Source organism: Perna viridis, chromosome 1 (genome assembly GCF_037379345.1).
Source record: "Perna viridis isolate PV_CMFRI_1.1 ecotype Kerala chromosome 1, ASM3737934v1, whole genome shotgun sequence".
Lineage (NCBI taxonomy): Eukaryota > Metazoa > Mollusca > Bivalvia > Mytilida > Mytilidae > Perna > Perna viridis.
In genome coordinates this window covers 14,692,152-14,719,902 of record NC_142445.1, presented here as the reverse complement: position 1 = coordinate 14,719,902, position 27,751 = coordinate 14,692,152, and the positions used below count along the sequence as shown (strand labels likewise).

The 27,751-nt window shown below is 33.5% G+C and overlaps 1 protein-coding gene across 4 annotated transcripts in view; it reads left to right on the top strand.

Moving 5' to 3' along the window:
* Positions 1–27,751, top strand: part of LOC148627395 (TPR and ankyrin repeat-containing protein 1-like) — a 55,438-nt gene that overhangs the window by 20,425 nt on the left and 7,262 nt on the right. For all 4 annotated transcript variants that reach the window (XM_088572288.1, XM_088572297.1, XM_088572304.1 and 1 more), the window contains 14 exons: positions 8,095–8,302; positions 8,714–9,019; positions 11,856–12,143; positions 12,882–13,040; positions 13,845–14,425; positions 14,512–14,589; positions 15,304–16,120; positions 16,473–17,782; positions 18,125–18,532; positions 19,074–19,140; positions 19,489–19,695; positions 22,137–22,441; positions 23,300–23,464; positions 23,924–24,152. In XM_088572288.1, the coding sequence (XP_088428414.1) occupies positions 8,095–8,302; positions 8,714–9,019; positions 11,856–12,143; positions 12,882–13,040; positions 13,845–14,425; positions 14,512–14,589; positions 15,304–16,120; positions 16,473–17,782; positions 18,125–18,532; positions 19,074–19,140; positions 19,489–19,695; positions 22,137–22,441; positions 23,300–23,464; positions 23,924–24,152 (5,128 nt within the window). The remainder of the gene's footprint in view (positions 1–8,094; positions 8,303–8,713; positions 9,020–11,855; positions 12,144–12,881; positions 13,041–13,844; positions 14,426–14,511; positions 14,590–15,303; positions 16,121–16,472; positions 17,783–18,124; positions 18,533–19,073; positions 19,141–19,488; positions 19,696–22,136; positions 22,442–23,299; positions 23,465–23,923; positions 24,153–27,751) is intronic.

The window sequence follows — 27,751 nt, the reverse complement described above, 5'->3', positions numbered from 1 at the left end:
GCACTTATCACAAGAGCGCTTGTGTTCATTTTCCATTCCGGTCATGTAGATTTACACATGATTTATTACGGTCCCTCGTTCCATAATTTGACAATTGTAGGGCACTGATTCCTCTCGTCAATAGGTCAGCGGAATTGTCCTTCGTTGACCAATATCTCCATTACGAATTCTCCGTCAATGTTTTGAACTCGTGATCTCGAACACTTTGTTTCGTAGAAATTTCTTGAGCTGTTTGTATATCGCTAACCATTGCAAACATATTTGACTGTCTGACCAACACGTGATTTTTCTGTAAGGTATTGCTGATTTAATGTGTGGTGCGATCCTCCCACTATTTACAGCGTCCATTCAATCAAGTCTTTAAAAGTGCTATTCGACTTTTATCTTGATTGTTGATCGTTGTTCACATAAACTGCTTATCCATATGCGCGTTGACTGGCATCGACGAAAACATGGAACACGGTGTTACTTTGGCTTGACGGTAGTGTGGAATATTGCCTTGATATTTCAGTATCAATAACTAGCTCCAAGTCGTTGGCTAATTGCATCCAATCTTCTTGTACATGAAACGGTAGTGGTTAGTCCCACTCATATTTACTTTCCATAGATCCTGCATACGTTTTCTTGATTTGATTGCCACTGGTCATAACATTCCTAACGGATAATATCGTCTAGACGAGTGTTCCGAACAGTACCACCTTAAATTTTTACGTTGTAAGTTTTCCATGTGGTTCACCCGGGTTTGCTAACCAAAAGAAACGAGTAGAGTCTCTATCTTTCTCCTGTGGGGCAACTTGCAAGAGCGCTTTCTCTGTTCTGATCCCATACTTTCCGATCCTTAATCTCATGATTATTTTCGTCAAATCCTTTAAGTCCGTTGGCTTTGACATTAAACATTCATTCGAGTTAGATAAGTCTTGGCGAGTTGTGCAACTGCAGTCAATTACTAATCGATATAGTTTCTGAGGCCATTTTTCACTGGGTGGTGCGTAATGTAATGAATAATACGTTTGTTGTCATCATTGTCTGCTTTTGGAACTTATTCTGAGAATGATGACTCTCTAGGTCGGTTCGATTCCTAAGTTAACCGCTTCTGTGTAAAGTTGGAACGCTTAGCCCCCTTTTCAAATAAAATCGTTGAATCTTCTCCTTAGTCGTTGTACATTACTCGATAGCTGTTCAATAGAATTCTGCAGCTTTGATCTGATGCGTACATTTCACTGGTCTTATGGTGCGTTTAAAATATGTTAGTAGAGGAGTTTTCGGTCAGGCCCGTTGTGGTCACCTTTCCCCCATAGATACTAGTATGGTAAATCAGTTTACACGATTAAATCGTTTCAGCGATTTACACGTGGACACTCGTTGCAAATATAGGTAATTAAAACACAACAGCTTTTGCTTTCCGATTGTCATCCTTGCTCGTCCGTTCCTCAGTCAATCGGAAATGGACCCAGAAACAATACATACAAGTACGTGTAGTAGTAGATTTTGTAATCTGACTTCTCCTTTGATGGGCAAATAATGTCTTCAATTTGAGAACATCACTTTTGAAGTAACGTAGACCTAGTTTCTGTAGCCAGTTATTGTAGAGTGATGGTAGTCTTGGACTTGACATATATTCATGTGTTCATTAATCTGATGGGCGAGTTTTCATGGCCATGTTTTCATATGTAGTTACATGTTCTGACGTGCGTCCATGCATCTCCGGGCGGGAATAGACTATTGCTGTCTCGTTTTATCTATTACACATGTATTCACGTCTAGATTATGCTCAGGCGTGGGCTTGTAACTAGATGCATGTAGGTTAAGTCTGGGGGCTTTGGGTCGACTTTTTGTGTAAATTTTACCTGATTCTCGTTATTTTGTAATGTATTGGTAAATTGACGAATTTCTTTTACTTAACAATTTAACACATATATGTATATATGCACTACTGAGCCCCTGCTTGAAGTCCTTTTCTTCTTATATCTGTTCCAATACCTTGACGTTCAAAGCTATGAGAGTTTTATGTTTCTTCGTCTCCGACTCCTCGAGAGCTTTTACATTGTACAGCGGTTAGTACTCCTGGTCACGGCATCACAAAATGTGAAGGAACTCAGTGATAATGCGTTATAGAGGTTTTAATGGTGTTTTTTATCGTTCGTCGTTAACAAGCCAATACATTCATAACGGCATACATAAATATGCAAGACGCATTGATAAAACTATTATGAAGTTCAAGGATACATTTAATCAACAACTTTTTGTGACTTCCGCCAACAATGACGTCACCGACAATCCGCCGTCACTAATGGATATGTACAACAAAGTAAACGTTTTACTGAGGGCCGCGAAAAGTTAAATTTTACACAAAATATAATAAAATAAAGAATCATAGTAGTCCATAATCGTACTAAGTAACGTCGTGTTGTAAAATATGATCAGAAATTGAAATAGGAAATATGAAATATCGTGAATAGAAATAAATCGCAAATTTAAAGTCACTCATGAAATAAAGAAAATTGAATGATTAACACGTAGTCTAAGTTATACTTGCATCACTCATATATGGATCATTCTCGACTGTCGGACAGTATGTTACTGGTCCACCTCTAAGAGGAAATTCTTGCTTCCTCTTTCGCATTTCATCGCGGACGAGTTTTTACACTGACATTCTGTTGCTCTGTTGTCGCACTGTTTTGTTCAGACGAGTTTGAGTATGAGTCACCCCCAATGGATATAAATTTGCGATTATTCTCGACATATCGACAGTGCTTAAACGGATTCGTGCCGATCTCATATATCCATCGTTTTCGCGCATAAGTTCAGTTATGATCCCGATTTCCCAGTTGAACGACATAACCGACACTAATATATTGTTGTGTCCTGTTGTTCTGTTAAATTCTCATAGAGACGTCAAGTACTCGGATCGCCAACGTTTTCGGAAATGTTCAATGGCGCTTCTCTTGTTTTAGCCATCATTACGGTGCTCATTTCTCCATTGCATATGTTTGCTCTGTAGGCCATGGAGCTTGCATCGCAAAATACATGTAAAACTATGTCGTTTGTTTTCTTGTCGACCAAATAATATCTCAACTTAATCTGTGTAGCCTTCTTCAAGTCTGATGCTAAACCGATCTAGGCGTTTCTAAACTTCTCTGGTACTGATTCATCACATTTAAGATTTTCTTTCCAAAGCTCCTTTATATGCAATTTCGCTCGTATGGTTACCGGACTTATTATTCCGGGCGGGTCATAAATTCTGGACGAAATTTTCACAATCTCTTTCGTTTTTGAAGCTGTTCCATAAAATCTCTAATTTGTTTGCTGTTTGATGTCCAAGATCGTAAATTAAATCGTGCATCTGCCATGATTTTCTCGATTCTCGGACGAAATACTTCTCGCTATCAGCCTCGTTTTGCACGCTGCCAAGTATGTTATCTACATACAGTTTTGATATTGTACAGGTCGTTAATTCTATGCATTTCAGTAAAGTGGCATTCAGAATGAAGGAGGAACTCGTTGCTCCAAACAAAACAGATTTACATCGGTATGTTTGCAAATGACTGTTTGGATCAGTAGGGTTTCCGGACCATAGAAATCGTATTGAGTCTCTGTCGTCTTCATGCAAGCCAACGTGAAGGAAGGCCTTCATAATATCGGTTATCATGGTTACTGGTTTCGCTCTAAATGCATCAAAATCTTTGTCAAGTCTTTGAGGTCCGGCGGTGTATCCGTTAGGCAATCGTTTAAGTTTGGTGCATTATTCGACTCGCCTCAACTGTTTTACAGGCGTCATACTAGAATATTTGTGTACCCGGTGACGCGGAATATATTGTATCTTCACTGATGTCATTTCATCTACCTTCTCGATAAAGCCTCGTCACTCATTCTTTTATAATGTCTCCATATTTATTGAGTAATTCCGGTGGCTTGCTAAGTCTCCTGATAACATTTGTTCGTTTCTTAGTAATAACAAAATTCATAGGCAACTCATCGTGATTTGGTTTCCGTGGCAACTTTGCGACATATTTGCAACGATATTTCCTGGTATGTTCGGATATAATAGTCATTGTTATCGTCGATCTCCTAACTGTTGCTTGTTATAGCCTCTAATTTCCAGGCCTTCTCCAGATTTGATTCTTCAGTTTTGTATGATATGAGTACGCTGAAAATGCTACTTGCGGTATCTCTCTTGCTATGCATATCATACACGGGACCTGACAGTAAATCTTCAACCTTACTGCTGTCAGGCCATCTCCTCGTACTACAAGGTCTTCTACGATGTCCCAGTAGTAGTCTGCGCCAATCAATAACGATATCTGGAATTCATCTTGGTGTGACACTGGACGAGCTAGTTTTAGACTTCTCATGTGGTTTTTAATTAGTGCAGTTATGATCGGTACTATCAGTGCTTTGATTTCAAGTTTTTGGCCCTTATCAATCTTCAGGTAGATTTTCGCATTATATATATCTAGGTATCTCACATCGGGTTCCTTGCTTCCAAATGTTGACAAGTGTAGAACCTCTGTTCCTTCTCTGTGAATAATTAGTTTGTTAGTCAAGTCTTCTGTTATGGATGATCTCTGGGCTACCTTTTCAAGAAGTATGTTCGTATCGACATATTGCTAGTTGGTCCCTACGGGTGCTACGATGGTCTTGATGGGTACGTGTGATCTTGATTCGGTCGACTGTGAGTATAGAATAGCGGCATCGTGTTCCAGTTTATCATTCACTAGGTTAACTGGTGTCTGATTTGAGGACGGTGTGTTGCTATGAGCTCCTCGTTGTTGTAAGTTTGCATTCGCTGTATTACTACCATTTTTGTTGTTTGCATCTTTTGTGGGTCAAGGTTGGTGTATTGCCAAAGACTAGAATGATGTTTCTGGTAGCAGTTTCTACATGTATGCCTTGACTAACATTCATTGATGCGGTGATTTCTGAAACAGTTAAAGCATAACTTCTCACGTTTCACGATGTTAATGCGTGCTGCTTGTTCTGTAACCCTGGTACAATACGTAGGTGAGTGTATCTCTTGGCAAAATATACATGGTCTGGTCTCAATGCTAGTATTCTGATACGATTTGTTTACATGACGTTGTGAATTTAACTTTGGTTATCAAGCCCCAACATAGAATAATGATGTACTTGGTAAGATTAATGTGGATTTGCTCTCTTGTTCTTAGTCCATAACATCTATCTCATCTAATATACTCTGACGTATATCTTAGTGCCCATGTTTTGAACTGTGTTTTCATGCGAGAAGCTTTCTGACTTCTCTTGGTAACCTGTTGAGTATAAACGGAACCAGTACTTTCCCGTATTTATCTTGTATTTGACCCATTGCTTCCAATCCGCGTACATATGCTTCCATCTGATTGTAGAAGTTACGTAAGGTAACAATTTGATTTCTTGGTGTCGGTTATTCAAGTAGAGCTGTGATAGAGGCATTAACAACTTTATCCTTCTGGCAAAACCTTTCTTGTAACAACTTTACGGCTTTCTCGTAATTTGCATTTGTGATCGCAAAACAAGTAAATAATCGTAAGGCATCTTTATCAAGAATGTTTGCCACTCCAAAATGTTACCTGAGAAGGTAGGGAGGGTAAGCATGGACAGACGATGGCCACTTGTGGATAAAAATGCGCTCTGTTGCGTGTGCGCGTCGAATATATGACTAGCGCGTGGTGGTTAACTCTCATTTGCGAGTGCGATTTACGGAACAAATGTGCTATGCGTGAAGACAAACGGTTGGATATCGGGGTTGAGTGTGTGAGTTACTGAAGGCTGTGTAGATTCATTTGGACGGGGATCAGGGTTTTGGAAGGTTTGGATGGAATAACGCATCTGTAGAATCTTTGAATCTGTGTCCACTGAATGTTCATCTACTTCGAACTGTTCGTTTTTCCATGTCTTCTGAATTAGGTAATAAAACCATCATGACCTTAACCATACCTTTAATCAACAACTTTTTGTGACTTCCGCTCTAACCGACGTCACCAACAAAGGATATGTACAATAAAGCGAACGTTATATTCCCGCGACAAAGGGACCTCATGGGTACGAAGTTACCATGATCGAGAGTGTCTGAACTTCGCAATTTACCGACATAAACATGGTCTTCAATGATGGGCAAAACCTATACCATTAAGCAAGCTGTAAAAAGCCCCAAAGTTAATGAAGTAAAAGTATTCATAAAAGACAGAAATCGGCCTAATCTATAGAAAGAAAACTTAAAACGAATAACAATGAACCATAAACTATCAAACAACAAGCTGTACAAAATCCAAAAGTAATTGATAATCACACATTGCTTCCTGAAACAAACACATTAATGAAAAACAGTCCAACCGGATTTAGTGAAATTATATCATAAAATGTCTTAGTAAAACATGGTCGTCATGCAAATGCCAAGATAAAAAGTAATGACTTTCGCATGCGCATTTTACGTGGGATTTGTTAATCTTGAAACTATTAAACACCAATCGACACACTAGAAAACATGGAATAGGGTATCAAATCAATTGATTATACAGAAATCCTTTTACTACCTGATACCTTATATGGCACACCTTCACTGTTGGAGAGTTCATGATCAGAGTCCTTTCCTCTAGTAAAATAAACTAAAATAGAAAGCATGTGCTTATGGTGCATTTTTAGACTGACCTGTGTTTATCCCAAGTAGGGCAACTATAGTCATCACGTGAATTTAACCACACAAATACACATGGTTGTATTTTGTTTATATTCAAATGCACATTTCTTCTACACTTTGTCACTACAAAATGGACATTTTAAAGTAGATCATACCTAATACTTTTAGTGGATAAATTTTCCTATTTTTTTCTGAAAGATGGTCTTGAACGAACATACTGTAAAATCGTAAGATAAAAAAACATAGGTCACCAAACTTAACTTCAAGATAATTGAGCTTAAACATAGGCAATTTTTTACAACATTTTATATAATTTTTTTATGTTTTTGCTAATAACAAATTCTTTAAAAAAACATTTGCATAATGAACAATTATCTGACATTTTTTCATATTTCAAAAAGAAAATTAGGGGTCACACTTTTTTCGTGTAATATTAAAAAAAACTTAAATTCCCATTACAATTCTTTTGAACACTTATGTCCCTTGAAAGAGGGTTTATAAAATCAATGTTTGTAATTATACCAAATATCGTTTCATGCCAAAACATCTTTTTGGATAATTTAAAGACAATTTTTCTTGCATTTTTTCATAAACTATTTGCTCATTGAAAATACGAGATGATAGAAGATGATAGAAATGAATGTTCCTTGTAATAGGTTTGATCTAAGCGTCCCATAAGTTTATATGACAGTAAAATTTGTCAGCCATATTTTTACTATAGAAATCAAACGACCATCTTTAACTTGAAAATATATCATAACTAATCATTCATATGAATAATACTGAATGAGCTATTATACCCCATGCACCCTACTCATGAATTTCAATATAATTTTCGGGTGCCTTTATACCTCTCATTTTTTACAAAATATTTTTTGTATTTTGCCACTTTTTATACCTTGTTGGTAAAAACATGCAAATTGTTTTTATTTTTTAAGCTTCTACTTACTACAGGACAAAATATGTATTATCAGGCAGCCACCAATTGTTTTACCTTTGTATTGGTACTAAGTGAGTAATCATACGTAGGGTTTTTGAGATAAAAATCTCTTTGACATAGTTTTCAAATGAAATTGAATCGTAAAATGGGAGGTCTAAAGGTACCTAAATATTACCATGAACTCGAAAAGTGGGTGTTCCCGGTTGACACTTTAAGTCCATGGGCTAAAGGTACTAAATACCAAAACAAGAAAAGTAGTTTTGTCTCATTAAATACGTTAATGACACACCAATATATTTGTCAATTTGTACAAAATTGGTTGTGATGAAGAAAATAAAGGAAAAAATAACATAAACAATGCTTTATAAGTTGTCTTTATTTTGACTATGTTTTAAACATGTATTAAACGTTCTAAAATTATATAATTTCGATTATCAATGATTATCAAACAGATAATCAAACAAACAACTTATATAAGAATGACGCAAAGATATTAATACAATTAATAATTTAATTTCAGACCAGACATTCCAAATATTATTTGCCATTGCGTGTTCTCGACAAAGGCAAATTTATTGAAAAGTTAGTAAAATTTGGTGGTATTAACCCTAAATTGAGGAACAATGAAGGAAAAACTGCAATATCTCTTTTGCCGAAAAACGATAAGACATCGAAAGATGTTTTGAGACAACTGATGCAAAGAATACCACATCAGGAAAACCCGGCAGGTATTGTTGTACATGTTATTCTCTTCGTCAACCGATATTCCAGTCAAACGCGTGACTGAAACGCTCGGTAGATTAATGTTGCTAATGGATGCTAAGAAAATGGACTCTTTATTGAATATGATAAATTTGACCATCTTTTTGGCTATGAAAGAGATCATCAAAAATTTATGAATAAAAGAAGTAATGAATATACGAGGAAATTGTGTATGTATTTTTTAATCATTCTTAGATGTATGTCTATAATCATCACATCATATAATATTGTGTTTATTCATTTTGCAATCGACTTCTCAAGCTTATACTTTTCACGCTTCTTTTTAAACTGATTTTGTGTTCGTTAATCATACCATTACATACAATACCTTTGTCTCACTCTTATGAATTATTGCTTTTATATGTTTGTTTTTCAAGTTATATGTACCAAACGTGCCGCAGAACAACCAACTGAAACCAAAAGACCTACTACGAATATAGCAATGACAAAAGAATCAGGTACAAGGCCGACGTCATCTGTAGACGAAAAGGAGGACGAAAAATGCAAAAAGTGTTCAGAGGTTTATCAGCGCTGCAAACAGATAATTGTAACCGAGAGTCGAGGAGCACTTGTCGATTTAGTAAAGATTTTTAAGTCAAAGCATAGAAGTGACCTTCATAAGGAAATTGTATCAAATTCCATTAGTTTGATCTCAGATCATTTTGGAAAAATGAACACGCTTGGTAAGAAAAAAATTACTAAAGCTTAACTTATGCATTGATGGTTTAAATATCTATTGTGACAGACTGAAAACTGCAGAACACCTTCAATATAAAAAATCGTTGAAACGAAAACGTACAAACTATTGTTTACGATCGATTTACAGAATAATAATAACAGTTTACATCGTTGAACATAACAACGTTTCACAGTTGATCATTTATTGTCTCGTCTGATATAAGGCCAGGGTTGTAGTCCATGGGCTGAGAGGGTCCACCGTGCATCCCCACTCATCAACTCATCAACTTCATTGTGATTTATTTGGAACATTATAACTCCCATTACCGAATACATTTTTCGCCAAAGAATATTCTCGGATTCTTTTTTCAGTTTATGCCTTTTGTATCCCACTGGGTCAAAAAGCCAAGATTTTTGTGACTAAATCGTTCGAGCGTCTAAGTCTTCCTGGTACAACATGTGTGAAGAAATTAAATACATGTAGGTATCAACACATGTAGCCCAATGCCTCAGTTTTACAATATTAAGAAAGTTGCGGTAATACTTGGGTTTTTGAGTAAAATAAAAAAAAATGTACATCTACTCCACCAACAAATCTCTAAAATTTACATATTTTTGTACGTCAAAAACCCAAGAGTATTCAAGCTTTAGTAAGGAATGGCTTATTTGGTACTTTCTGTTTGGTATTATCACAACTTCTAGGATTCTTTTGATTATATGTGGCGATTGTCGTCGTCAGGATTTATCCAAAAATGCATTTTCGATTTTTCCGTAAATAGTTGTATAAATTCGCAAGCGCAGGTTATAGCTTAACAAAAACGTCTCAAATTTAGAATCATTGGATAGATAATTTAAATTTTCTACATGAATAAATCAGTAGACAAATTTTTAATAAGGACTTTATTAAAACAAATATTAACCTTACCCCTAGAAAACTGGTCAAGGTATCAAAGATCAAATCATATAATTGTATTAAAACATACAAATGCTTATTTGAAAAAAAAAATGTCAATAAATGAAAGAAAATATGAAGTTCAGAAATCTCCATTTTATTGAAAAACTCATTATTGTCAAATTGAAGAGCAGATATGTTTGATTTAAGAAATAAATCACGGAAACTCCATTTTATCATTGTTTTACCACAGCCTGACCATTTATGCCGCATTATTTTACCCTGAGCGACAGCGAGGGGTAAAATATTGGTATAAATGGTGCGCCCGTAGTAAAACAAAAATAAAATAGAGTTTTCATGATTTATTTAGATTCTAATAGGACAATAACGGTACTTTTTCACATTTTTGTGATCTTTAACGGCAACCTTAGACCCGCCATATTTGTATATATTTGGCTATACACTTTACGCTAACTAAGTTGAAATGGTGGCTAGTGAAACTTTGCTTTGTTTTTTTTATAATGAAGGAAAGGGCAAATTAAGTAGATCGATGTTAGATATGACATATTTCTAAGGGTTACCGCAACCATCTTTGATGCCATTGTAGATCTGAGACATTGCTACATGTTGATACCAATGTATGTCAATTTACTTCGTTTTCTATAAGGAAGAGGTTTTAAAGAGTAATCAAGGGAACCAAGGTTATAGCTAGAAATACCTGCCGAGTTACTCACAAAAAATCAAGTCTGGGGTAGATAAACGAGGAAAGGAAAACTAGGACACGTTGAATGAATCAGTTTTCATGGTGATGATGGATACACCATAACGATCCATGAGTTCATGATGATGACGACCATAAAACTTCTGTAGTGATGACTTCAATCTTGTAGCAACATAACCCTGTTCCAGAAGCCTATTTGTTAGAGTTCTAGCACGATACAAAAAGTCTGTGTAGTTTCGGCAAGCTCTGGCATAACGTATGATTTGTGATATGAACACTCCATATGCAGGTGCTGAAGGGATGTTGCCACAGATGAAAGGAAAGTTGACCATTTTGAATGAAAAGTCATCACGTTTGTCGTAAAGTTTGGTCAATTGTTTTCCCTTTACCATCGATTTCTAAGTGTAGGTCAAGATATGAGGCTGACGTCACAGGGTCTGTAGTATCCTTTATCCCAAAGTTCTTTGGGGTAGATGCGATGTATCAAATCTCCGAAATTAGGATTGTTTAGAGATAATATGTAATCTATATAGCGGAAACTGAGATTAAGCCAAACGATATTTTTTTTCTTTCGGATCAGATCAGCTATAAAGTCAGCCGCATAAGAGTGAAGGAATAGGCCAGCAAGTAAAGGAGCTCAATTTGTTCCCAATCAAAAAACGTTAGCAATGGATTTTTTGGGATATTCAAATTATAACATGTAATCACCGATAATTGACATTTAAATGAGCAAATCGATATTCATGTCTATGACCAAACTAGCGTAACTTGTTAATATAAACAACTGATAAATTGAATAATTAAATTAGAACCCTAATAACATTTAATCTTATACGTGTTTTCTCATACAAAAATACTCATATACGCACATTTTCATGAATTGGGAATTGTAAAATAAATTACAAGGGACAAATTAGTAACTAATCACAGTAATTATTAACAAGCATTTACTATATATGTTTTTTTTTCTCCAACGGAGTGAGGCAAACAAAAAAGTGTCTTACCCTAAAATGCACAATCGATTGCCCAGAAATATTTGGAATAGAAAATCAAGAACCAATGAAAACCAAGAGTACAGACCATGTGACGAGGATTGCCAATCTGAAATAAATAAACGATAGATTACCCAAATACTCAGGAAAGAATGAGTCGGAAAAGAAGTAATTTTAAAAAATAAAAATTCATAAACTCATTCTGTCACATATATATCTTTCTTTATTCGTTGCAGATATACCTGCTGAACTATGCAAAATTGCAAACAAAGATTTCAAACGTTTCATTGATGACATGGCAAAACAAAAGAAATGGTTTCATGTGTTCACACTCATTAGTTCACATTCGAAAGTTCACGGCGAGAACCGTTTTACGGAATATGCAGATAAAATACCTTTTATAGATGTCATAACACATATGTCGGGGAAAATCCTTAATGGAAATGACATATCTTACAAGAAAAGAATGGTTGAAATTATTGGGTACCTTATAGAGAATCGGACACCGACGTGTTTTGAAAACGGTAGTAATGATAATTTCGTTTGAAAGTAACAAAAATGAAAGAACATTACAATTAAATGAAACTTAAGAGACACATTAGTTTTAGTAAAAGCTCTTTATGCTTAACATCTAAGGGATTTTTGTTTTGTTTCAAATTTACTTAATAAACAAGAGAAAGTTGAAATGATCATTCACAGAGCTTCCTTTTTGCACATTTTAAAATTTAAAAAAGAGCTTATTCTTTTAATCCAGAAACAACAAACATTTCAACCATGGTTTATATTGAAAACGAGTCTTTTGTCTAAAATAGGTAGTACAACATACTGAAAAGTCAACTATATTTCATGGACATAGAGATTTAATTAATTTGTTGTTTAAGTTTTAATCTGCAGCGAAAAGTATATGACGAACTCATTTTATAGCACACATGAACACCAACTTGCACCAAGCGCACATGACCGCGACCCTAAACCACGACTGTATTAGACTGACACATACAAAGTTAATTTTAAATTGTCCTAAACAAACCCATTGTGTTTTTAAATTGATATTCAAATGGTTCTTTAAAAAGGTCATTGATGTACAATATGAAATATGATATAAAATTAGTTTTGCACTAATTCGTTTATTTTTGTTACAATTCATTACTTCAAGAATGTTTAAGAATTAAGGCTAGATATAAATTACGACTGAAACTTCTTTAAACAATTCCTATAATGTGTCAAATAAAGTCAACTAATGTATGTTTGTTTTTTTCTAGACGAACAGGAGTGCATAAAGTTGTTAGTCGACAGAGAGCTGTTTGATGTTCTCAGTGATTTAATTTGTAATTTTAATTTTGATCCGAAGTATTTGACACTGCCGATGATGGATACTCCAATCCATGCTGCAGTGTTAATAGCATTACACCACGATCCAGGTGACTACAGTGTTGTTGTTACATAATTAAGAAGTCTAAAGCTCAGTGCTTTAAAGTCTAGAGTGAAATCGTCCAAGAAAAAAAGTTCACATCTTCGCAAATTATTCACTTTTTGGCATCAAATATCATCACCGATAAGTTCCAATAGTGATCTATGTGAGCATAAATCTCATATTTCGATTTTTGATATCTTACTCACTCTAATAAATCTATTACCATCCTCTTATTTAAATATGAAATGTATAAGTTAATCAATGTTTTTTTATTATCAAAATGCCCATACTCGTAGAATGTGTCTGCAGAGTATCACAATCTTAGTGTATTGACCACTTACATTTATGTCAAACTCAAATCAATACCTTGTAGTTGATTAATGGACCAGAGTTTTGATGGAGTTTATTTTTACAATATGCTGATAAACGTTGTTTTACACTTGTTTTGTTTGTTTAACACATTTAATGTGCATGAAATCGTGCTGTTTTGGCCACACCTTTCATCGGTATGTAAACATACTTGCGTTGTACGCATGAATTAAAACCCCGTGCAAGATGTTGCAAATGTAAAACGAATTGCGCAACTTTTCATGTGTATATGACACAAATATTTTTGTGATATTTTCAAAACATTAAGTTACTATTCATTACTAATAAAACTTAAAGCTAATTTAACCAAAAGTTGAAAATGCAATGTTGTTTGTTCAATAATTTTGAATTTTTATTTATGGGTTAGAACGTAACTTTTCAGACTATCACTTTAACAGTTATCATCATCGAAATTAAGACGAACTTTTAATCGATTTTTTAGGTAATACATCAATCCTGAAACATTGTTTTGAATTATTTAAAACGGATCAATCAAAGTATGGGTACCTGAATCCAAAACAAAAGGACAAAAGTGGCAACACCCTGTATCATTTAGTAGCAAAAGCACCTTTCAGTGAAGCAGCAAAACAAATAGCAGATTTGTTATATCAGTACCATATTCCTTGTAAAATTGTGGATAATAATGGAAAGTATCCTAACCATTACTTACAAATGGGCGACAAACGTATGAAAATATTTCAAAAAGCAATGGAATATGAAAGACAAAATGCTCTATACGCTGCTAAAAAAATAAATTCGGACAGCACAAAAAAATCGAAACCTGTGATGAACAAACCATTGAAGAAGACATCAACTATAACTGTAGACAGGAAACAGCAAAAGCAACACTTGATAGATAAACAAAAAAGTATTCAGACCGTGAACAGTGAGGAAAATTCTTTAGAAATGTCTGAGCAAGATTTGTTGAAAAAGATAACCGAATTAATCCAGGATATTGAAAGGAAGCCTAGAAACCAAGTTAAAGAAACTTTCAAAGGTGGTAGCAATTCGTCACAAGTTGAGGTGAGAAAAATGTATTTCAGAAAAGCGTATCATAATATTATAACTATAATGATATTTTCATAATTGGTTATTTTAATTTTTTTTAGGTAGGGCATCTTAGTGGGGCAACCAGCATTTCTGAAAATATTCCTAGATCAGTTCAGGATGAAGAAATTACTTTAGATGTAAGATTTTTTAACACAGAGTAAACACGGCTAAGTCTCTAGAATAACAGTTTTTTTTTTCATACATTTAACCCTTTACCTCAATAAGCATCGTTATCCAACCGTTGTTTTTTTTTTAAGAATATCGCAATTGTAATATAATAATAATTATTTAATTTTTAAATTCCAACGGTAAAATCGTTTTTTGTTGGAGAGAAAATAAGTCTATCCAAACAAACTCTGAAGAACTCACGTGGGTACCAATTGTCGTCGTTAAGGGAAAAGGTATCAGTTCGTAGATTCTTGAATTCATTTAATTCAAAATTATATCATACAAACGATTGGAAAATTTCCTTTTCAATGGGAACTAAATTTCGTGGTTAACCAAATCCAATTAAACCGTGAACATGAATATTCCCATAGTATTTACTATTATATTCAATTAAAACAGATTAAGATAAAGCAAATAATATTTCAAGATCATAGCAACAACTATCAGTGAAATATATCATTGTTAATTTCGTTTTGATTCTCGTTGCTGTGCTTTCGAATAACAATGTCTGTTAAAAATAAACTAAAAAACTGAACAAAGTTTGTTTGATGATTCCACTGTTTTCAGTATAGACACAATTTAAAAAAAAACAAGCCGCATAGGAATACTAAACTTTAAAACGAATACTATTAAACACAAGTCATTAATTGAATTTGTCAAAGTTGTTTTTACTGTCTTTACAGCTTTTCTTAAGAGAGTTGGAGCATTGTGAATGGGAAATAGAAATTACTCAAGAGGTTGTAAAAAAGCTTCAAAGTCATCACGTTATGCCATACATTAAGCAGAACATATTTAAAGTCATTCGAAAATTAGCGTCTGGAGAATACACTAATACTCTTTGCAAAAAGTTGCATACAAGTTCGGATACTATCGAACTGTTTGAGTCAAAGCTTGACAAGGGGTGTCGATTAATATGGGAAGTTGCCGTTGAATTCTCCCCTCGTCTCTCAAATCTGAAAAGTGGATTGCATTTGAAACTATATTCAGACGTGATAAGGGTATGGCGTGTGGTTTTAGCTCACAAAGATATTCATAATGAAGTAACAAATATTATAAATCAAATTGAACGATCTCATGAATTGAGTTCAATTTGTTTAGTAAAGAAAACATTGCAGTTATATAGCAGACAAGATAATACTGAATTCCGTTCACCGAGAATTTTCATAGAAGATGGTGCAAAATCGGCAATCGACACGATAGACGACAAAATACTCATGTGTCCTCCAGGTAGTACAAAAGAAAATGAGTTTAGCACTGTTAAGTTCTATTCATTTACCAAGGATTTCGCCAATAACATTTGGAACGGATTACAGGGAGAATTTCCTTTCCGAGAAACTGACATTGAGTACGAGATTGTACATCTTCCTTTTACGGCACCAATAGTTTTGATCGGCCGGAGTGGAACTGGAAAGACTACTTGTTGTTTGTATAGACTTTGGTATAAGTTTGTAGAAGATAGGTTCATATATGAAACTGATTTAGACGATATGTGTGAAGTGCGTAAGTTAGTTCATTTTCATCTTATTTTCACATATATTGTCCACTTGTAGGGTCAGTAATTTTAAATACATATATAAATATATACAATAAACCACATGTTTTTCACCGTTATAAGAGTCTAAATTTAATATTTAAAGTAAATTTCAGGAATTTTATTTTCATAGACTAAATACAATAATATAGCATCCACAGACCGATTGTTCCAAGAGAAGTCAGAAAGAATATGAGTATACCTGTTAAAATATGAGCATACTTCTAAATGAATGAAAAAGATAATGAAAAAAGCTTAAGTTTCTTCTTTTTAAACAAGGAAATGCGTTTCAATTATGTTTTATGCTACTGTTACTTTCAGCTTTCGATCTGAATAAAGATGGAACAGTGGATTATGTGGCAAAGGGAGTCCAAAATGTGACCAGATGTAATGTTCATTCCCATGAAACCGACAGAACACTGAAACTTGAGGAATTGAATAATGGAATCACTTTTGAGGAAAGCACTGATAAAACTTACTCGAATGAATCAAACAGCACACAAAGCAGGTCTTCTGGGGATGACGGAGAAACAGAAGATGAGTCTGCTTGTTATAATGACAGTAAAGCTTCAGAAAAGGCTTGTCTACCAGTGGATATATCAAATAATGAAAGTCAATATGAGCTTAAGAAAAACGAGGTACCATTGAGAAAAATGTTCATTACAAAAAACAGTGTTCTCTGCGAAGAAGTAAAGAAGCACTTTGTTAATTTTATGACAGCCAATGCGAAAATTACTCACTTAGTTGAATGGCAGAATAAAGAATTACCACACCGTATTCAAGATCTTCATCCGAATCAATATCCATTGTTCATAACGGCAAAACATTTTTTGATCATCCTTGATGCTTCTCTAGGACCGCCGTATTTTATTGATCGTCATAAAGTTGATGGGAGCCCAAAGGTCGATTTGGATGGTTGGACAGGTGACGAAGACTTGCTCGATTCCCTCTTTTTATTTGAGAACATAGACGACGAAGAAGATGGAAGTGACGAATCCGAAGATGAAGATAAAAGTCCAGATACTGACGAAAGAAAATTTCAGATAACAGAAAGCGCACGGAGACACAAATCAATGAAAGTAGACCATAGAAAGGAAGTTACTTACTCTCTTTTTGTTACTGATATATGGCCAAAACTTGTGGGAAAATTCAAAATATTGAAAAGGATGCAACCTCTTTTGGTTTGGACAGAAATCATGAGCATTATAAAAGGTTCATATGAAGCTATTGAATCAAAGGAAGGGATTTTAAGTGAGGCAGAATATCTTATGGTTGGTCGAAAGAAGGCACCGATTTTTAATGAATGTCGGCCTTTATTGTATAAAGTTTTTAAAAAGTATGAGTCATTTAAGCAAAACAACGGTTATTTTGACCAGATTGATTTTGTCCGGCATATCATTCATCGGTTGCCAGTGCAGGAGAATCATAGAGAAGATTTCATTTTGGACGAAATCTATGTAGATGAGGCACAAGACTTTACACAAGCTGAGCTGTACCTTCTTATCAAAATATGTAAACATCCATACTCAATGTTTATTACTGGCGACACTGCTCAGTGTATTATGAAAGGAATATCATTTAGGTTCAAAGATCTCGTTAGTTTATTCCACAAAGCTAGCAAAGAGACCGTGGTGAGAATAGTGATATTATAGAATATTGATATGTTAGCTATTTGAATAAAATTTAACTTTGTTTTGTAAAAAATCGTTGGTCTTTAAAATGAAGTTGATATTAAAGTTTTAGTTCCTGAACTTTATGATTTAAGTTTAAGAAAATGTTAGTACAGTTTATAATACGTTATAAACATGCAGTCAAGGAATAGTTGTGTTATAAACAAGCAGTGAAGAAATATGAAACCATAAGCCGTCGTATTATGAATACAGATTGATTTATCAATCGCAAACAAAAACTTAACGATAGATACAGTTTTATTTTCTATGGTTTTTCTTCTATCTGTTTGTTTTAACTTATAGATACAGAGCGGATTTTCAGCAAAACCAAAACAGATTTATCACTTACCACATAACTACAGATCTCATTCTGGGGTTACGACACTAGCCGCTAGCGTTTTGGAAATCCTATCACGCTACTTCCCAGATTCTTTCGACGATTTGGAAGCAGACCAAAGCTTTTTCAAAGGACCCAAGCCTGTTTTGCTAAACACAGGGGACAAACAACAGTTGCCTTTATTATTAAGTGACAGAGGACGAGAATCATCGGATATTGAATTCGGAGCACATCAAGCTATCTTGGTCACTGACGACAAAGCTAGAGAAGGTCTTCCCACTCAGTTAAAGTCTGCTTTGGTTCTTACACTATATGAAGCGAAAGGGTTAGAGTTTGATGATGTACTCCTATACAATATGTTTACAAACTCTCAAGTAAGTTCCAAGTAATACATCAGTAATATAAACATTGACAATATGTAATTGTGGATGAAATGTTTGTTGCTATTATATGAAACACCATTATTGAAGAAACAATCTCGTACAAAATGTTCCTAATATGATTTCTTCTTTGAACAAATGCTAGCTGATCAAAGGGTTAAATAATTACGAAGTAAGTCTTTTGCGGGACGCAACCTCATACGATCTACGAACGACGAAAATGTAGAAGTTATATCATACAATCCTTATATGTTATGCGTTATAATAAAATTCTACACTATGATTTTTCTTAAGCATAGATCGTGTGGGAATTTCTACCTCGGAATGCGTATTATCTTTAAAATAAACACCTTTTTTAGACAATTCTTCAATCATTACAACGAACAACTACACTCACTTGCTTACGTGTTATGGAAATACAACCACAGTAAATTGAAAATTGTATTATTAATGTTACTTGAGCATCTCTTATGACATTTTAAAGCAAATTCTTATTGTAAAATTAACAAAATTTTAACACGTTTATTACTTTCAGGCCAAACTGGATGATTGGCGTGTTATTACTTCATTTTTGATGAATGAAAAAAGTGATCAGATTTTGAGTAAGTATAAATATATTACCGGTATCATTATAACTGAACCGAAAACTGTACTAAACCAGCATTTTTTTCTAAAATTGGCGATAATTGCCCACTCAATTTAATCAAAATTATTTCTAAGCATTATTAAACAACAATGATTTTTACTTTTTTGTCTAATATTAATTAGAATTATTCTTAATGTCACTTTTCATTCACCTTGTATTGATTGAATGTGTAAATTACGAAGCCATATACCACGAAGTATTACTTTATTCTGAATCTGTGAAACACCAACTTCTAAATACACATTGTTTTAAAACTTTACTTGTCTTATAAATCCTATATGAAATGAAAAAGTTCAAATTGTAGGCAGTGGATACAAGATACATTCTAGACCAAACGAGTTTGACAAAAAACAGCACAACATTTTAAATCCTGAACTTAAACAACTTTACACAGCTATAACTCGAGCTAGGGTTAATGTATGGATTTTTGATTCTGATGAAGATGTTAGAAGGCCTATGTTTGAATATTTCAAAGCCCTTGATCTAGTAAATGAATACGTAGAAGGGACATGTGAGTATTAAAAAAATATTATTATTCTAATAGCTACTTCGGATTGAATACCCTGACATAGAGACAAAAAAGAACTTAAACGAGTTGTTATTTGCATATTATGTTTTCGATATCTACACTAACAAAATCAACAAAAACGAAGGCTGAGAAACTTTTCCAAAACAATGATGGAATGATATGAAGATAGACTAAACTAGATATTTTATGAACAGTATATTTTGCTTCTCGTGGTATCACTTAAATCACTAGTTTATGCGTAGTTTACCCACAAATTTGATCACCCCGACTTCGAACATGTTTAATTATGAGAAAAATAAAGGTTAGTCTAAATGATTTTTGCTTCCAATTATATCACTTATTTCTTCTTTGTTAAAATAATGTTTAAAACCGCTTCAACCAACGTTTTACTGAAATATTTCTGTGAAATTTTATCATAAAACTTGATACTCTATAATTTTAGGGAATAAGATTTTTCACATTTTGTACCAGTTTATTTTTTTTTCATTTTCTTGATGTGTTAACCTAAATTTTGTCAAGGTTTAAATGCTCAATACAAATTCCCATAGAATATATAAAATTTAAATACAACAGTTACGAATTTGCTGGAATCTGATAATCAAAAATGATCATTTAGGATTTGATAAGTTTTTTGGTTTTTAGAGGGTTTTGTTTTCTTTTTTTTATGTTGCTTTTATTTTGTCGTACTTTTGAGTATCGTTAGCAATCAGTGGACATAAATTTTCTCTCTATCGATAATTTCGTTTTTTCCATAAAGAAACCTATCTTGAATGCCGTTTTTATCCTATTTGAATTTAGTTTACTCATGAATAAAAGCAAGCAGCTAAGGAGCTATTTTTTTTTTTGAATATATGTGTGTGTGGTAAAGGTATGTTCAAAATAGCTGACATTTTGAAATTTCAATAGCGAGATATCAAAATATCGAACTTTTGAAAAAAAAACAGAATACAGGTAAAATACAGACGAGTTCATGAAATATTTATTAGATCAGTAATCCGGTAGCCAAATGCATAATTTGCATGCGATCAATCTGTGGTCACTACGCATCAACGCGGCACTTGAAGTGGTATTTTGAGGAGGATGTTTTTATTAAAGCATATTTTACTGTGAATTGAAATATATTCCAGATAAAAAAGAGTACTTTTCAGAACGTTTATTTAAAAAATTGTAGACTTTTCAACAGTGTCCAAAAAGTTGAGCCCGAAGAATTGTTTAAAGCATCCACCAATGATGAATCATTATAAATGTAACCGTCTGCAAACCAAGATTTCGGATTTTGCGCGACCACATTTGCGCCAGGTGAAAATTTCAATTACATGAACGATTTGTGTAGTGTATTATATGTTTGTACAAAGTGTATCTAAAAGACTTTATTGATGCAAGAGAATTCTTTCCCTTTTCCAGTGTCTTCCCAACTCTTAGATGACGAGCTTATAAGCCCTGGCTGATATAAGCTTGAATCCTCCGGCGTTATTAAAAGAGCAAAAATGTTTCTTTTTAATTACTAGCGACGCAAAATGAATGATATATACTATTATATGCAGTTTTAGAAACCTTGATAGTTGTTTGATAAATTATGATAAAAGCGAACTTCGTGCGCGACATTATAATTTTATGGATATATTTGGGCCGCAAAAAGATTGATTCGAATCTTTATATTCACCATTTATGATATCAATGTATGGTATTTTTGAGGACATTTCACATATAAGCCTTGCTACATATCAGAAATTATAAGAATATGGTGTGAGATTTTTGGTGTTATGTTATATTTAGTGCTTCTCGGTGTAAAGTAAATTATATCTTTCACACAGAGCATCTTTTTTCGGGCATCTTATCTACAGTATATTACAATGATCCAAAAACAGTTTTTATTTACAGAAGACCTTTGAATTATAATTGGTGAAATAATATGTTATAAAAATGTTTTTGAAATTTCAAATATTATGTTTTTAAGCCAAAAAAAAAATACTAAACAATTAAGTTCCGCCACCTCAAATTTTAATTCAAGCAAAGTATATTTTCACAAATTTGTGAAAATTCAAAAGACTAATTTATGTTTGTTTGAAAAACCTGAAAAATTCTGTATGACACCTATTTAATATTCACCAACAACGGTCACCTATTATTATATACCCCGAAGTATTGGGTTATATAGAAATCGAACCTTCCGTCCGTTTCTTTGTCTGTCATGTAACCACAACTCCTGCAAACCGTTAAACAAAGTTTGTCGTCGTCTTCCATGACAACAAACATGTCAATTGTACCTGACAACAAACGTCAGAGTCATAAGTTCTACTTTTTATTTTAAAAAAGGAAACCACTAAATATCGATGCAAAAGTTGTTTTTTAAATGCTCTTTGTTTTTCTACTCTCAATTGTATCTATATGTACTTAAATCACGTCCAACCTTTTTTCTGCAGCTGTATTTGCATGTGTATCAGAATCGCAAGACTGGAATGATAGAGGGGAAAATTTTATGAAAAGAAAAATGTACGACAAAGCTGTACAGTGTTTCTATAACAGTGGGGATGAACAACGCAGGTGGATAGCGGAAGCATACATGGCGTATGATTCGGCAAAGCAGGGATCGCAAGACCGTAGAAAGGGTTTTTTGTCAGCAGCACAACAATTTTTGATGGGGAAGCATTCAACTGATGCAGCAAAATGTCTGGTGCGCGCAAATGAGGTTGATCTTGCAGTGCAGATATATGATAAGAAACTGCAGGTATTATAGATCTGCGAAAAAAATAAAAATGAATAAAGTGCCATTGTACTTGCAAATAAGGCTTTTTCAATGATTCAATAAATCAAGAGAGACATGTTCCCATAAATTATCACTATTGAAGCTCTAGTAAGGTGTTTTTTTAAATACGTAACGAATCGATAATATATAAGGATTAGTGAGTGTTATTCTCAATGCCATCACGTATTTTTCACATTGTTTCCGAAATTTCTGTTTTAAGATGAAAAAAAAACGTACTAATACTGTTTCAATGTTTTACTTTAAAAAAAACATTTTATCGCAATTACATTATCATTCATACAATATTGTTTTAAAGGTTTTTTTTTCAAAGAGTCAAAAAACTACACATTGCATTGATTGGATTTCAAAGATTTCTACTAAGAGCAAATATGTCGACAATGCATTTTCAAAATACTATTTATAGTGATTTTTGTATGTTCAGTCAATCATATTCTTAAAAAAATACATTTATAGAACCAATAATGGCTTGTGTTGTAATTGGCTCTCCCTGTGTTTAAAATCAATGGTTAATTGTCCCAGGTCGCTGGTACTAACCATAAATCACTAATTTTGTATTCAATGTTCTGTGACTGCAAATTGACATTAAAGGATGTTATTAAGTGAATTCAAAGTCAAACGATCATGCAATTGCAATTGAAATGCAAACAGATAACAGATCTCTTTCTTTTAGTAAAGGTTGTTTTAAATGTGTTAAAAACAAATGTCTTTTGTCACTGAATGTACAACAGCAAATGGAGTGTTTGCGTCTATATGCATCAGGATGTAGCCTTTGATGAACAAATTTACAAAACCATTTGGAATCATTTGGGTTTATTTCAGTTTGAAAGAATTGGTAATTTGTACAATCAGATGAAAAGACCTATCGAGAGTCATCAATTTTACATGAAAGCTGGGCGCTTTGACAAAGCCATTGATGTATTGCTAGAAAGCAAACGATTCACAGAGGCTATTAAATGCATCCAGGATTACCAAAACTTATCTGAGGTGTGTTAGTTACCAGTGTTATACTTCAACATTCTTCGGTTTTTTAACGCACTAAATTGCAGCTCACAAACTAATAAAAAATTATGTTAAAAAGCGCTAGCAACATCATGTTTCAAGAAAAAAATTGTACTTGATATAACTTAAATATAAATTGTGAAAACACACATTTGTATACTGAATTATATACAAGACATTTTACAAAAATGGGTACTGAAATTTAAAAGAAATAGAATGTGCTATTACTGATAGATGCTTTTATGTGCTTACATTATATATCATGACTCGAAGTACTTGCTTCAATTATCCTAGGCTATTGTTTTGAAATAACGAATGAAAAAATTAAAAACCAATTGATTTAAAATTTTAAAATATATTCATATTTAATTGAAGCATAAACCTACATGTATTTGCAATGCAAACTCTACATACAATATCAGGATAAAAAATCTTTCTTTTAAGGAAACAAAACGACCTGTTCCTAAACAGCACAAATTGAGGGAAAACCAAACATTAGACCAAATAAGTAGTGATGCTGCGAAATATTATCACAAGCAAGGCGATAAAAAAATGATGTCACAGTTCTTAAATTGCATGGAAGATATTACATTACGTGTTGACTTTTTGATGGACAGGTTTAACGAGAACAATGATTATATTCACATTGCAGCAGATTTGTACAGAAAAGAAGGTAAACTAAATTACAATCAATGTTTGATTTCTATATTGCTTTCGCAATTCCATGTGACAAAAAATGCACCGAACTTATATTACCTAATAATCATGTAATGATAAACTCAAAGTAAATCAAATTCATTTAACGTTTCTGCTGTAAATATCATTCAGAATCGTTTTAATTGCTCAGTTTCCATGGAAACCGTTAATCGATGTATTTAATATTTTTTTCTGCATTAATATTGACACCTTTTATTTTTTGCACAGTTTTTTACAGAAGTATTACTGTTATTTAAAGGTAGTCTAGAAATACTTTTAACAAATGGTCATTTTGACTTTATAAACATGCAAAATTTAGTACATGAATGAATGAATAATAGGATAATTAATTGAAAAGAGTGAATAACCAAAATATGATCATGAGTGCCGAAGAACGCCTAGATTTAACGTGTGTGTTGAACTTATTCCGCGCACGAGTTCAATCGTACAGCGTTCTTGACATGAGTGATCATATTTTGTTTATTCACGATAACCAATTGATTATCCTATTTATTATATAGATTTCCTCGATTATGCGTTGCTATTTTCAACATAAATTTCTAGTTTTGTAACGTCGAATTGATTTCAAAGTTGTAACGTTTTGGCGGGAGAAAGTCCGAAAGTGAAATTATCGAATTTCACAGTGTAAATTATCGAAATTTATTTCACTGGGTACATTCGATAAAACACTGCTATCTATATAATGGTAATTTATTATGGTACAACCATTAAAAATAATATTATGTATATATGAAACTACCAACTACTACCGATCAAAATGTCCTATCATGCACTGACCTTTTATTCGGGATAATTTACCGAAAAAAGTGCCAAATATTTTCCAGCCTTTTCGTTTCAAGTAAATTCATAAGAGAGAGAAATTATCTAAGGTTTAATGAGTAGTTCAGCGCAAATTACCACTGAAAATACATCAAATAGTCTTACTTAAGAGTAACGTTTATATTTGATGTGGAAATGTTTGTCGTCTCTGATACATCCAAAGTCGACAAGTTTACATATTGTCTACTCGAGTGGAACGTTTCTAAAACATCCACCGTCTATCGCAAAGGGAATGTTCCTCTCCGTGTCCTTGCTATTGCAGGTCTTTGCAATTATTTAGAAACTTTCGCACGTACGGCTCAACACACAGTCTTGACTTCAAGAATTTGCATGTTCGACGTTTTGGCATATCGTTATTTTTATCGATTCAAGTATTCTCAACGTCTTCCCTTAATCGTCCTTTCACAGTATCAAGAGTGTGTCTTGTAGGTATGCTTGAATAAGGGTTAGTAAAATATCCAAGATTACATTTTTCTACGATGAGTTTATCAAAGTTTAAACTCTGTGTCCTTATAACTTATGGATACCCACAAAACACTTGTCTGCAAAATGTTTAGTTGTGCATTATCACAAGGCGACTGAACAATCAAATATCACTACACTAATTATGAATGGTGATATATTGGTGTAGCCTCTGAGCATGGTTACATCTTTTCATTTTGTATTTGATATTATACTCCAAAATTGTTGTCAGCCGACATAGTTTTGGGGAAAGCACAGCTGGAACTTGAGATCTGGCAAGAAAGTTATTAGCATGTAATGCTTTATCTTAATCTTCCATAGGAAAGCTAAAATACTGAAGCCACAATATCTCTAGCAAGAATTCATATTGATAGTGATACTGTCAGCTGATAGTACATTTATATTTTTAATGAATTTTACCTTTAAACTACTTTATAAGCCTTTCTGGCATAATTTATCATTCAAAAATCATTGCAGTACTTTACAAGTTCCTTTATAACTACTAATTTTAAGAATCAGATACGAAATCTCCAAATTTCATTCCATGGAAAATGTTTGTTCTCATAATTGGTTCATCTGAATATAGCTGAAATATTGCTGCTCGGACGTTAAACCCCAACAAACAAACAAACAACTCATAATTGGCCGCCATTGCAGATGTTGTTCAAGTTGCGAAATATCTCCTAATTTAGAGTATTTAAATACTGCCTAAGTATTTAGAAAATATTTTTTTGGTCATTAATGATCAGTTTTTCATTTTTTTTTTTTTTTGTAATAAGTTATCTCCATTGTACTATAAAGGAACTATTCATGAACTTTTTTCATTGTGGATGACTCCATACTTAAACTACTTTCGTTTTCGACATGACGTCATCCAAAAGCTATTTTTAGTTGAATCAATAAAGTATGGTGCGTTAAGGGAATCATTTAATTCAGAATTTTATTCTGAATCTTCTAGTATATCATGAGCCAGAATTTATTGTGTATTTATGAAGTTATATGTCCCAAAAGGTATCGTGAGCCAGCGTATGAGAATATCGGGCCCTATAATTACGGCTCAGGTGCACTCATGGCGTCATATCGTTTCAAGCGTTTCATGAACTGACGTTACAAGTCTTAGCAACGATATAACGTAAAAACCTAGGTACGATGCATTATGATACTGAACTTGAATATTTATTGACAGGGAAAAGCTAAAAATAATTACAGTTTTATTTTTTAACTCCGTATGAAATTATTCAACGGAATATAGTACAATTATACGGATAGCAATAGGAAAGATACAATTTTCACTTAATTTCTAACTTAATGAAGTAACGCATATATTACTTCAGGAACGATATCCCACCACACTGACTTTCTATAAACCGCAATATAAAGTATAGCTATTTTAATCAACATACGGCTCACAACGCATTTTTGGGGCAATATCAACCAGTACATTTATCTGTTGAAATATTATTATGGAAAGGCAGCATCCATCTTATTTAATTATTAAGTTCACGCAAGTTGATATATGTTTATGTTAATGTTATCGCTACACGAGGAAACTGGAAATTATTAACTGTAATAAACTATGAAAATTTACAACTTAGCTAGAATTTATCACCGACTTAGCAAAGAAATGCCACTATCAAATATAGCCAACTCTCAGCTAAAATCTAAGGTCTCACAAATCGCTCGCAAACATACACGACCACTCGCCCGCCTGTAAACAGGATAGCATCCCATTTCAGCAAGTATTGCTGGAATAAGTGCATTTCTTCTTACTCCGAGAACTTCGTATTGTTCTATATTGTGACCGTTCAATAATATCTTATTTCTTAACTCACCACACTCCTTAAAAACAAAATAGTAATAACAGTATTGTCAAATAGTTTTGGATAGGTTTCTCCGCTCTGTCACCTTCTTGAATTAGACTTCATTACGGTTTAGCAATGTGACGTTTACGTTTGTTAACGTTGTGTCCAACATCTTTGTAGTTAATATAGTGTCTATTTCATTATGCAATCCATTGAGAAGAGTTTCCTTCCGGTAATTTTCCGGTAATCGAGCAAGGAATCATGTACGCCATTTAAGCATCGAACGAATCGATCACATCTGGATAAATCGTTCGGAATCTGTGTTTCGTCATATTTACGTTTTATAATATTCAAACATTCGTTATTTTCGGTTGTGGATGTGTTTTCAATATTGTCATATTTGGAAAAACGGAATGAGCATGTAAAGACTGAGTGGTCAAAGATTTCATAGTTTGGATACAAGTCAATATTG